General features: G+C 31.9%; 1 protein-coding gene across 2 annotated transcripts in view; it reads left to right on the forward strand.

Moving 5' to 3' along the window:
• The window catches only part of RabX6 (RAS oncogene family member RabX6), a 26,100-nt gene extending 12,947 nt beyond the window's left edge, over nt 1–13,153 (forward strand). For both annotated transcript variants that reach the window (XM_043001316.2, XM_043001315.2), the window contains 3 exons: nt 5,881–6,122; nt 7,244–7,443; nt 10,066–13,153. In XM_043001316.2, coding sequence (XP_042857250.1) covers nt 5,881–6,122; nt 7,244–7,442 — 441 coding nt within the window. In that variant the 3' untranslated portion in view covers nt 7,443; nt 10,066–13,153. The remainder of the gene's footprint in view (nt 1–5,880; nt 6,123–7,243; nt 7,444–10,065) is intronic.
• The last annotated feature ends 905 nt before the right edge of the window (nt 13,154–14,058 follow it).

Genomic DNA, 14,058 nt, shown 5'->3' on the forward strand with positions numbered 1-14,058 from the left:
AACAATCATCATTTGAGTGCAATGTATTGAAAAGTCTATGTTCTTTTTTCAATTGATATTTCACTCTTATAAGATTGTTTTACAGTGATAGATATTGTTTCACATTTTATCTAACACAAATGAGGTAAAATTAGTTACCACAAATTAGGGGTATCCAAGACGTACACTTTTGGCCTGTTTATGCAATTGAAATTTAATGAAAATTTGCCTTAGTTTGCATTTAGGAAATCAACATATCTAGAAGAAATCTTTCAGGAGGCAGGAAGGTTAAGTGTATTTCTTTAGAATTTCCTGCACAAATATTAGGTCCTCAAAAAATAGAAAGAACTTCAATAAGTGCATAATTGCAAACAACTTAACTCCCCTTTTTCAAATTTCATAATTTACTCTTTTTGCTTCCCTTGAGCAAAAAATTTATTAAAGAAAAAAAAATATATATTATTTTCTCTCAACTTTATTCACTCACACACACACACACACACACACACACACACACACACACACACACACACACACACACACACACACACACACACACACACACACACACACACACACACACACACACACACACACACACACACACACACACACACACACACACACACACACACACACACACACACACACACACATGCACCCATGCACTCATGCATTCTACATAGTTATACTTATATGTGTGCATTGTAATTACATTTGTATATACATATTTTTCTTGACCTGTCAAAAAAAATACACTATCTCTCTCTCACCCTCATTATTGGGTGGGTGAAAATCCTTCCTGCCGAGAAATCTCCCGGCAGGAAGGTACAGCGCATGCTATCTTGCTGGCCAGCATTAGGCAAATATACGCTCTGTTGCGAATGGGTTAATGAATATATATTTTTTAGATACACTTTAAATGCAACAGAAAGTTTATTTTACAGTAGCAGCAGATAGATATGATTTATTGTTTTACATATTGCCCTACTTTTATAAGACTGTCACAGTAAAATACTATGTTAATTTGTAAATGATTAGTAAACTTAGCTGTCAATTTAATTTTACATAATACACATTGACATTTTCTGAGCCCTGACTAATGTTGTTACAATAAAATATCTTTTGTCAGTTAATCTGCTTTAGATTTTGTAGATATAATTTTCTTATTCATGTAATGAACATGAATTTCATGATAATCAGTTTATTACGGCTGGAAGCAGGTATCTATACAGATTTGTCACTTGTGAAGTTTTGTCTGTCTCAGAAATGAGTTAATTCTCAACTCAAAGGAAAATTTAAGGAACATTCATGTAACAATATATGAAGTTGAAAAGAAAGAAACATCTATTCAAAAAGTACAGATTAACATATTAGCAGCGGATGGCATGATTTGCTGCCAAGGCAGAGTCGGCTGTAGCTGCAGATGGCACTGTGCCAGACAATGTAAACCCGCCATCCTACTGCATACATATTTTATTAAAACCACGACCAATGGGTTAAAGAATGATAGAGTGTATAACATACATAACATAACAATGATAGAGTATATTAAAATAATGATGCATTTCTAGCTTTTAATCTTTGAAGTAATGGAAGACTTATGTATTTAGAACCTATACAATAACTACAATAGCTAGAAGAAAGTTATAGCCTTTTTAAGGGATTATGTTTTTTTTTTTTTTTTTTTTATTATTCTAAATCTTGGTTTTAGTTTTTACTTAAGTAAAAACTAAAATCTAGGCTATATCTCAAAGATGACTCCTAGCATGTACAGGTATTATTGACAGAGAAAAAACTTAGCAGTCCTTTTTTATTGGTCTTGTTTTCCTGCATGTTAGACATTTTTTTTCTTGGAATGAGTGTACCTCAGCAAAAGGGGACAACTTGGATGCTGTATCTCTGAAACAATTGTTATTTATTCATCATTTTTTCTGTGTACTGTAAATTTCCAGAGCACTGGCTATGGAAATCTGGCTTTATTGTAAAGGATATGTTAACCCACTGATGGTCATGATGAGATAGCTCATACATGTGTGTTCCAGTTATTAATAAATAGAAATTTCCATAATTCCGTAAGATAACTATATGGGAGTGACTTGCATCAGTTATGAACAAACCAGTTCACACCTGAGGAGTGACCTAATATCTGCACCAGTAAAATCATATTGCAAGTATACAGCTTTATATGTATAGATCATCCAGGGGTTCACATATTGACAAAACATTCCATACACATTCCATAGATAAGTAGTAAAAAATAAGAAAATGTTTGTTTAACTTGGATACATCCATGTTTTAATAATAAACTAAATATGCATATACTAACTGTCATGCACTTATGTACAAATTAATTAATGATTTTTCCCCCATAGATTTGTCAGCACATCTAGTCAACTAATACCACACCCTTATATTTTATTTATTTGTTTTGACATGAAGCCTGCAGCTTCCAGGAAGCTGGCCAGAATTGCAATAGCCAGGTCTGTAGGTGAGCAGGTATTGAATTGGTGGCCATGAATTGCAATCATTATAAATAAATAGAAAGAAATAGCAGATTTTTTTAAGAAAGTAAATAAATGAAGAACTGATGTCTGTGACCTAGTAGAATGTAACTTATTTAATTGTGACTAGGCTTATACCCAAAAGTTTGAAGATGTTTTAATAGTTATATTTATAAATGCTTGTAACAAATAGAATAGAAGCAAGCAAGCATTTTAACATAAAATGTATTGAGAAATTTGCTCAGGATAGAGCTTGGTACCATATTTTGTGGCATGCAAGATTTTTTAGAAGTAGTTAGATGATATTTAAGAAAACATCATATGTAGATATACTTTTAGTATGGAAAATTGAACCTTTTATGGGGTCAAAAACAGTTTTGTGATTTTGAAATTGGCAAACTTATTGAGTTCAAAACATTTGTAAAAAGTTTTAGAGGATAAGATATATTTCTAAAAATTGCACTCATTCGATTGATAGTTAGAAAGATATTGTAGTCATGAATAGAACAAAAATAACAGGGTTTAACATCGCTTTATAATGTGTGCAAAAGTTTAATCTCTGCTTTTGAAATATTGAAATATAAGGCATGCTAAGAGTAGATTGGGTTGGTTTTCTGTCCAGTCAGTGTGAGGCAGGACACTAATATTATTTATTAAAGTAGATATTGGGCAGTGGAGATGGTAAATTAATGATAAATTAATCTGCTTGTCCAGAATCAAAGACTAGGAAAAATAGACTATTGTGTCCACTTTAAATTTTTATCTTGAGTGGGTATCCTTAATATAAAGTAGGTGGTGTTATTAGTGCAGCCACCTGTGCCATTGCGTTCAAGATTTTATTTTTGTTTCCAGATTAGGAAGAAAAATAGATTTGAATAAAAAAAAAATAAATAAATAAACGTATAACCCCCAAAATTACAAGAAATATTTTTGTTTTTATTGTTATTATTATTACTTTTATCATTATTATCATCTTTTATTATTATCTTCATTATTTTTTATCTATTTTTTAAGGGATCCTTGGTATCAGGCCTTGTCTTGCAATTTCCAATTTTTAAAACTCATTTTGCTTTGCTTTTCCTGACACCTCTTGGCCGCCTCATGAATATAGAGTGTGCTTTTAGAGGAAATTTAATTTGTTTTCAGATTATGGTAAAATTATGAAACTATTACCAAACAATTATTTTTGATTAAAGAATTGGCCCACCCTTTCTTACTTTACATTATGATTTTTTTTGGATTAGCAAAAAAAAAAAAAAACTGGAAAAAAATGTCAGACAAGAGCAGTTTCCAATGTTGTAGAATTAGGATTGGATAAAAGTAATTCAAAGTTTAAACACTTTCACTGTTATTTGTCAGGAGTGGGGTTAGCTCTACAGGAGCAGTCAATCTTGCCAGAGTGCTGGAGTGAATACAGAGGAACCTGCAGCCTATCACAGCAAACTATTCAATTTTGTACAATTACACCATTGCTTAGATTTAAATAAAGATAGATAGTGATTGAGGGAGGCCTTGATGCAAAGGTTATATAAAAATATGATAACTTTGAAATCGCATATATATTGCATATAAACAGGTAAATGTAAATACTCAGTTTGTTCTAATGTTTAGTTTAGATTATTGATAAATCATGAGAAATTCCAAGCCCATATCTAATGCTTAGGCAGTACCAAAAGCAAATAAATTATTCCTACATAGGAGAACAATTCATCGAAATTGGTGTGATTATCACTTATGATGGGGTGGAGTGGGTGGATCAGACATATTGTTATAATCCCTGATATATTTTATATACAGACTTGCTATTCAAAATTGAACATACCAAAACCCTAAATTGAATTGGATTTCATTTATGAAAACAGCAGCTTGATAATGAAGTTTTTGTAGCAGATTTTTCCAGAGTTTTCTTAATTTCTTTATAAATCTTACAAATATAGTTCAAATTATTGATAAGTCACTGTAAGTCACAAGTAATGGTCTTCTTCCAGCTATTTGCAAAAATACCATCAAAAGTAAATCATTTTTTCTTACTCAGGGGAATAAAACATTGTTTACCAGTAAATTGATGTGATTACCACGGAGGATCTTTAAGAGGAAGTATAATTAACCCATTCACGCCGGGGCGATTCTGGCTTTGAATGGTCGTAATGCCGGGGTTTTCGAATGCATAAGCCTAACGCCTTGAGATTCTCGGGCGCACAAGCCATGAGCCTGGGCTGCCCACTCGCACCGGCGTCTGACGTAAAATCCACAAAACATGTCATCACGTCATCCGGCACGAATGGGTTAAGCAACCAATATGCATATTCTATTTTTTTTCCCATCACAGTAAAAAATTACTATAATTAAATTTTCAATTTCTAAAGGCATTTTTGGGGAAGGTTGTAATAAAGTTAGCTCATAGATAACCAGGAGAAGTAATTCCTTTTGAGCAGTGGTGTGTGAGTAATTTCCAGGAAGAGGCACAAGCCTCATTGGGGATGGGTGCAATGACATGCATGACAGCTCCAGTTAGGCGCCATTGTGTACATTATGTGATATTGATACTGCTCACTGTTGAAGCATGCTCACAGGTGTCATATTTTATGACTGTCACAGTGCTAGTTTCAGAGCTACAGCTTTCCATAATCAGCTTACACCCTTTCTTTGTAATGGTTTTAAGGGAAAATAATTTACAGACAAGTCTGTGCCTCTGGGAGCATGGAGAAAACATTTTCCCTGTCCCTCTAACTTGTCAGAAATATTCTGTCTTGATGGCCAGTTAGCTCGCTCGGGCCCCAGTCCAAGATGGGTTAAGCATCTCTAAAAGTGTAAATATATTCAGAGACAACACACATTGTGCTTAACTGTTTTGTTGAAGAATGTACTTTTTAATAGAAGTGTAATCTTAATATGGTATTATTTAATGGAAGTTTGCATTTATGAGTCCACTTGCATCATAATAACATTTGGATTAGTTGATGATTTGAGGGTGAAGTCATAAGTTCAGATACAAAACAAATGTTTGTCAGTGACTTAGCCATTATTCCCCTACAGATGTCTGCGAGTGTAGTACTGTTTGGGATTCTAGTCTCTCTGCCACTCTCAGTGCTCATGATTATATCAGACTAGTTTGCTAGAGAGCTGGCAGTTTTTTGCAGGTAGGGGAGACATGATTGACAGAGTTGTCTGGTCATTTAAACTGGTGGTCACAGGAGAAACGGGACAGATGATTTCTTTGACGGGGTTAGAGAAAGAGAATGACATAGAGAGGGAAAGGGCATGTAAGAAGCCCTGATTTATTTAAAAGGAAAGAAATATATATATATGAGATGGATTTTGAAATGTGAATTTTCATTTCTTCAACATACAATTATTATTTTTGCATTTTTTATTCAACTATCATTTTCATTTTCAGCTCCAACTGTGGGACACTGGTGGCATGGAGAGAGTAGCAAGTATAACATCTTCATACTACAAGTTTGCAGAGGGAGCTATTCTTGTCTTTGCCCTGGATAACCCAGACTCCTTCAACATCTTGTCACAGCACCTCTTAGATATTGTAACATATGCTGAGAATGCAAAGATATTCCTCTGTGGAAACAAGTATGATTTAAAGAGTCAAATCCAAGTCACAGATGCAGACATGGAGAACTTTTGGTGAGTATACATGTATATTTTTTGAGTTTTAAATGTATATGGCACTTTTAATTTTTATGTTTTTAGTGCAAGATGAACTCTGGTTTGAGTATGCTATTTGTTAGAGAGCAAACAGAAGTGAATGCTTAAAGACAAGTTTAGTCATTCAGTTTTGGAACTACAAAACAGGAATTTAAAAAGCAAATTACAAGTATAGAGGCTAAATAGCTTCAGCTGCACTTTTTTTGAATGTGAATCTACAAGAGATTTTGTCTGGAATGAAATAAGAGTTGCTTAGAATATGTTTACAAATAATTATTGGTATAGGAAAGAAAAAGTAAAAATATAAGTAAAGCAAGGGACCATTGGAGGTAAAGTGAGTGCCTAGGAATCTAGAGCATGTTAGTTGATGAAAGATTATTATGGAAAATTGAAAAATTTTGAGAAACCATTGAGTTAGAAATAGAGTAAAAGGCATGAATGTGAGGTTTATATCTGGTTTAGGATTATTGTTTGAGGTAAATTAAGGATTCAGAGTAATGAAGGTTGATAGTGGATGATGTTATTAACCCGTTAACGACGGATGACAAGATAACACGTCTAGTGGTTTTTGGGCTACACGACGGGGACGCGTTACTTTGTCTAGCCCGGGGCGCGGGAGGAGCCGCAGCGAGCGGCGCGCCGCGGCGGCGGCGGGAATCCCGAGAAGCGTAGCTCTTGCGATTAAGAAAGAATTTGAATTAGGGTTAAAGCCGAGATGATTTGGACCCGTCGGAATTATTAATGTTTAGAGATCAGTTTTAGAAATTATGTAGGGTTCCAAGGTGGGATGTAGAATGAGAATAGGAAAATTGAGTGTGAAATGATAAATGCAGAGAGAATAATGAATAGAAAAGTCTGAGTACATTGGAGACAGAAATATTGGAGATGGGAAGTGTTATTGAATGGTTATTATTTTTTCTGTCATCACACTAACTTCTTGTTTTGATTATTTTTTGAAGGGGCTATGACACAATTGCAAGTTTTTCTGTACTTTCTACAATCTACATGCCTGTCATGTACTATCTTTCAATAGATAAAAAAAAAATTACAACTGTAATATTCTTGAACTGCAAGTGCAAATATTGTTTTTTATTTTGCAGTGAACAGTGTCACAATCTCATATCTGGCATCTTCAAGACTTCTTGTAAAACTGGTGCCGGAGTTGAAGAAATGTTTGCTGAAATAGCAAGACAACTTAGTGACTCCAATCGGTCCCGGAAGGAGCTTGAGACAATGAACAAAGATTCTTTCAAAGTGACACCACCAGAAGGGGAGCCAGAGGAATCATGTTTATGTTGAGGTAAGTGTCAAGAGAGGAACACACATAACCTAATGAGGCTGTGTGCACTGTGATTTTCTTTTGTTATTTTTTTTTCATGTGGATATGATTCCACATGTGCTTGGTCACCATGGAGTTATCATTAGTAATATAGATGAGAATTGCACACCTTAGAATAGAAAACAACCCACTATGGAAATTACATGTGTCCATGCATTCCTGGCCTTATTAGGTTAATGGAAATAGATAAGATAATATTTTCTGACTTGTAATTGAAATACTGAAGTCATTGAAAGTGGTTGCTGTGTTCTCTGTTTATAGAGAAAATGACTAAAAGTGTAGCTGAAGTGAAGCTTATTATTTTTAGAGGAAGTATTTCTTTTATTAAATTCACACATTTCCATTATCTCTTTGGCAGTATAATGTTGCATTTATGAGATTTTTGTGTTCTAAAAATCAAGAGAAATTGCTGAGAGTTATTCAGTGCCCACCATTGTTACACCTGCCAAATCTTAACCTGTTGGATATGGGGCATCTATTTTCTTGTTTTGACCACTGAACAGACGCCAGTGCCACCTACTCGGAACACAAGACAGATTTAATTTCAGTAGGAGTGGGTATAATGTGATATTCAAGGGCTGTCAGGCTCTCTTTCATTCACTTTTTATGATACTAGAATCTTTATTGTGTTGGTCAGCTTTTGTGTTTTATTATATTTTGAGACATGTACCATCTAGTTTTCTCAATATTGTAATTAATTAAAATTGTAGTATAGAGTCTGTATCAGGTCATTATGATCTGAACACTCAGTCTAACAGAAGTATTAAATACAGTTTTATGGGAGGGTAAACTTTTGTAAAAAAAAAATTAATAAATAAAAAAATAAATAATCATCCTAAAGAAAAGAATGAAGGCGGCCTATGCTTACAACCAAGTACAACTGGCTTTGGGGGACGTTGCAGCCACTGCACGTGGTTTGGTTTACCTTCCTCTTCTCTTTCTGCCTTCACATCCTTCAACACCAGTATGTTAGAACCGGAGGTCAGCCTCTTGCTGTGTGTCATCACTCTCTGAACTTAGTGCTTGGTAGAGACAGATGATGGGTGCCATTCAAGTCTTTCTTTCATGATGGTGCCAGGAGAGAATAGTGCCACCTATGTTTGGGATTTTAATATAGATATATTTTGGTAATTATAGTAATTATGAGGATAATTTCCCTTATCTGTCATTATATGTAGCTATTACTTTAGTATGATTGTAAAAAAACAATAATAGAATAACAGTCTGATAGGTAAAAAACAAGGATTAACCTGTGTCAGTACAATCACATCACCTGGGCCTCTAGTATATACTTTTACAGTGAGCACTTTTACATCACCTGTATCCAATGGGTTGATATCGGACTCAGTTATATGAATGGAGAAAAAAGACACTGACTTTTATGAGTTTCACATTTTTGTTAGCTGTGTAAGCTCCAGGGAAAATGATATATGTTCATGTATTTGGATGCATATGTTGTGTTGTAAACAAAACAACATAGGGAAAAGAAGGAAAACACAAAATTTGTCTGTGTTTTCCTTCATTTCTCTTTATTGTTTTGATTATAACACAACAAATTCATCCAAATACATGTGATGTTATAAATAACTTCAAATTTATCTGTCTCTGTTGTATTTTATTTACTATTAAGTGAAAGAGTGAAAACTTTCCCATATCATAGAAATTCTGTAATGATATGGATAATATTAAATCCTTTATTAACCCATTGTGTATGGGTGTCATGACATGAATGACACAGGAGCTTTGGCCTAGTGACGGGTGTCATGACATACATGACGTTCGGGGATTTTAGATCACTGTACTATTTTATTGTGCTATGAGTAAGGAGTGAGTGATGATGACTATTAAGGTTATAGTTATTATAATTACCGTAATATTAAGCAAGCTTAACATCCAAAACTTAGATGGCACCACTTTCTTCTAGCATCAGAAGGAGAGAGAGCCTTGAATGGCACTAATCCATGGTCTTTATAGAGCGATGGCACAAAGAAAGTTACCAACCTCTTGCTCTAAAAGTACCACCAATGAAGGATATGCAAGCAGAACGAGAAGAGGAAGGTGACTAAAAATGTGCACTAGTGCCAGCAGGGATGTCTTTTACTGAGGCACTCACAGCTATAAGCACAGGTTTTCTTCCTCTTCCCTACCTCTTCATGTTATCTTCATTGTAAATGGTTATATGTTTCGTAGTTATTCATGACACATAAATACAACAAAACAACGTAGCTTTTTGTCTTCCCATAAAACAGCAATACTTCTGTCATACTGAGTATAAAGAAAATAATGTGCTGATGTGGATCCTATACTACAATTTTAGTCAACAGCAGCTCTGATAGAGCCTGTCATATGACACATAAATGTCTCTCAATACAATAAAACACAAAAAATAAAACACAAAAATGGCTCTAGTTTTACAATGAGTGACTGAAATAAAGTAGGATTAGTCAAAGTCTGTTGTGTGAACCTGCCTCGCTCTGAAATAAAACCCATCCTGGAGAATGGGCAAGTGAATCTATCCCCCATCTGCAATGGGTTATTGATTTGAAAATAATGAACTAATATCTGAAAATTCTCTTCTTTCAGTGTGGAAAATCTCAGCTGTGATTATGCCATGCAACCGTCTACTTTCCCAGGAAGAGCACCATTTTCCTTGTCTTGCCATGGCCAGAAACTTCCACGTTTTTGATCTGGAAGTGGTTAAGGTAGACGAGCAATATTCAAGTAGTTACCTTGGCAGTAGTCTCATGTTTTTATTATGGAAGATTGACACGACTTGTGAATTTCTGTGTTCAGTATGTCTTGGATAATTTTTTTCCCACGAATGGATTATTTACAGAATAACAGAGCTTTAACTTAGAAAACTTAGTTGTTGTTTTTAATGATATTTATATACAGTGACCCACACAGCTTTTTAAGTATGTCAATGCAAGATCATGTATTTTTGAAGAAATAAAAAAGATAAAAAGGGTAATATAGCCTGAATGAAATGGTAGCTTTGTTAGTGTGAATGAATTTAGGTTTTGTTATAAATTGCTTAACATAGTACATGACCTGGCCCTTTTGCATACATAGTCTTAAACGAAAAGCTCAGCGAAAATACCTGTCTTGTTTGTAGGGCGTTGGTTATCTATAAAGGAAAACTAGAGAACAAGAGGGTGAAAAGAAGATGCTCAGTAAAATTTGAAAGAAATGTGGGTACTGAATTCAAGTTATGATTGTTATTTTGTCAGATGAACTTTCTTGCATATTAGGGTCTGATGATATGTTTAATGTATGTAAGGATTTATTGGTTTCAACTCAGTGTCTTACAAATAATTTTGAAATTGTATATGATTCCTAGCAAACACTAATAACTACTTTATTGATGAGAGGATGGACTTTTAACAACTGAAAAAATGAGTATTTGAGATTAAAAATCACAAATCATAAAACTACATTTACGATTAAAAACTTTTCTCTGTCTCATTTTGGGATGGAAAAGGTAATGAATTGCAACATTTTATGTCTCATCAACTCTTTGTGTTGAGGTCATAATGATGTGAGTGAACATAAGATTTGTATTAGAATCCTGAAGTCATGATATTTTGATAACATTTCTATTAGACGAAACTGAAGAATATTTCTTGTGATAATCATTTTATCTGGTGATGATTCTCTTGTCTTCATCTTGAGCAGTATGTATTTCTCTCTCTAAAAAGATTTTTATCAATTTAGGTTTCTCTGTTGAAATAATATAGTAATTTATTATACCATTCTTTGTATTTTATAACAGTTATTATCATGTTTATCTCATTGTGGATTCCCTTTCTTCTATCATATTGACATTATGGAATTCTGCTAAATGCAGGAAAGTCTGTATCAACAGATACATTTTCTTCTCATTCTTAACATGGCAAAGTGCATAGGAGGAAGCTTAGAATCACACTTACAGTTATACCTAAAATCAGAAATTGGTGTAGATATGATGCATGTGAATTATGAGATATGGCGCTAGCTTTAAAGACATGTTTGTTCACAGAGCACATCCTTTTTTCCTGACATTAGGATTGTCAGTGTCTCTAATCAAAATTATGATAATGACAATTGGTATGAATAAGAGAGGCTTGGTAGCTACATTTTAACAATTATTAAAAGTTTCGTGTGTGAAACCTATCAACTCCAGTAGACAGTTTAAGTATGGAAGACGAAGAAGAATGTGCCTCAGGTACATATTATATGAGGAGTTTGTAAGCAGAACATTCCAGGAATCACATTTTGTTGGATTTAGTACGGGAGACTCTGCCACTTAGGTCTTGGGTCTAGAAACTATGGAGGATGCTGTTAAAAGTTTTGCTTTTATAGAACAGATGATACATATTTATCTGTTACATATGGGGAAAGGATGAAGCAAAGAAATGTGCCCCAGAAAAGGTACTCCACCTGATGGAGGTTTTATGACTTAATGAATGATGGATAATTCATCTGGTATCAGGTTTAATTTTTTTGCAATTTTGATTCATTTAAGCTACAGTTGTTGAAAAATCAAACAAAGGATAAGAAGAAACCTTGCTTTTTTTATAATTTCCAAGATGTTCTTTGCATTATGGCTATAAATACTTATAAATAGAATAACAAACTTAATAGGTAATTATCTTATATTGTTGATATTTTACCTTCAGGTGCAGAATATTGTTAACAACTTGTCTTAATAGTCATTAACAAAGAGCATGCATATTTTTTTCTTTCTTAATGTAGTGTACAAGTAACAGTTGTTGTGTAGATATTCACTTTATGATTTATTTCTTCTTCAGATTTAAAGATTAGATGAAAATAAACATATCATATAAACAGAGGCACTACAGTATAAAGTATTTAATCTCCATTATAAGAATTGTTTTCATACTGTAGGACAGTATGAGATTCAGCTGATGGCAAACTTATTTTGTGAAGTTGAAGCAAGTTACAGCTCTTATTGTGTCTATTGCAAACTGTGTGAAACTTTAAATAAAACCAATTTCATTTATTACAACAAAAAAAGGAAGATTGTTGCTCTAGAAAGATAATATGATGAATGAGAATCATATAAACTATGGTCTCAGAGGTTTCTGGAAGAAATATATTCATGTTTTATTTTGTTAGTTTTTCCTAATACAGTGCACTTGATGTTCTGCAGCAGAATTTTCATTGAAATCACTAAGAAAACCTAATCCTTAAAAAATAATTTTCCTGCTTTTGATCCCTTTGGATTAATATTTTCTAATACAGCATAACAAGCCTCTCTGAATATGAACTGATGTTAAATTAATAAAGTGAAAATTGTGTGTTGATGGACAAAATGTTAAGAAGTAAATGTGAATGTATTTTATAATGTAACAGAATGCTGTTTTGTCTTCAGACTGTGAAGAAGCTTAAATTGTATGCTTTTGTGTAGCTTTTACTCCAGCAACTTTGACTAATACTGTACAACAAGCTTGTGGCATATGTATTTATTTTTTATCATTGAAAGGAAGATTACGCCTAGTGCGATGTTTATGTTGTGCCAAAAAATGATAATTTTTTTAGTGAAAGATAAATTCATGATATATTGACACTAAACTGAATAATGATATTGAGATTCCTTGTTTCACAGTATTCAGTCAAGTTTCTGTAATGAGTAAATCATAAATAAATAAAATTAAATAGATGAAAAAAATTGTATTTGTTAATAGTGCAGTCCTGGGCATTAATTATATTATATGGAGATAATACAATGAGTTAATTGAAAAAGAAAAGACTCATAGATTGAAAATGAACAGTGGTTAATGATTTATTTAAATGCTTTATAAATCTCACCTTACATGTGATTTATTTTCTATCCTTCAATATTTTATCCTGTGGTGTGTGAAGGATAGCTCAAGCTAGGGAGCATTAGTGTGCAAACCCCAGCCTGATATATATATATATATATATATATATATATATATATATATATATATATATATATATTATATATATATATATATATATATATATATATATATATATATATATATATATATAGATAGATAGATATAATATATATATATATATATATATATATATATATATATTATATATATATATATAATATATATATATATATATATAATATATATATATATATATATATATAATATATATATATATAATATAATATATATATATATATATATATAATATAGATAATAGATATATATATTATATATAATATATATATATATATATATATATATATATATATATATATATAATATATATATATATATATATATATATTATTATATATATATACATAATATATATATATATATTATATATAATATATATATATATATATATATATATATATATATATATATATATATATATATATATATATATATATATATATATATAATATATATATACATATACATATATAATATATAATATATATAATATATATTATATATATATATATATATATATATATATATATATATATAATATATATATATATATATATATATATATATATATATATATAATATATATATATATATATATAATATATATATATATATATATATATATATATAT

The sequence above is a fragment of the Penaeus japonicus genome, unplaced genomic scaffold, assembly GCF_977035675.1.
Source record: "Penaeus japonicus unplaced genomic scaffold, GWHDUDI00000001_assembly GWHDUDI00000031, whole genome shotgun sequence".
In the NCBI taxonomy this organism is placed as follows: Eukaryota; Metazoa; Arthropoda; class Malacostraca; order Decapoda; family Penaeidae; genus Penaeus; species Penaeus japonicus.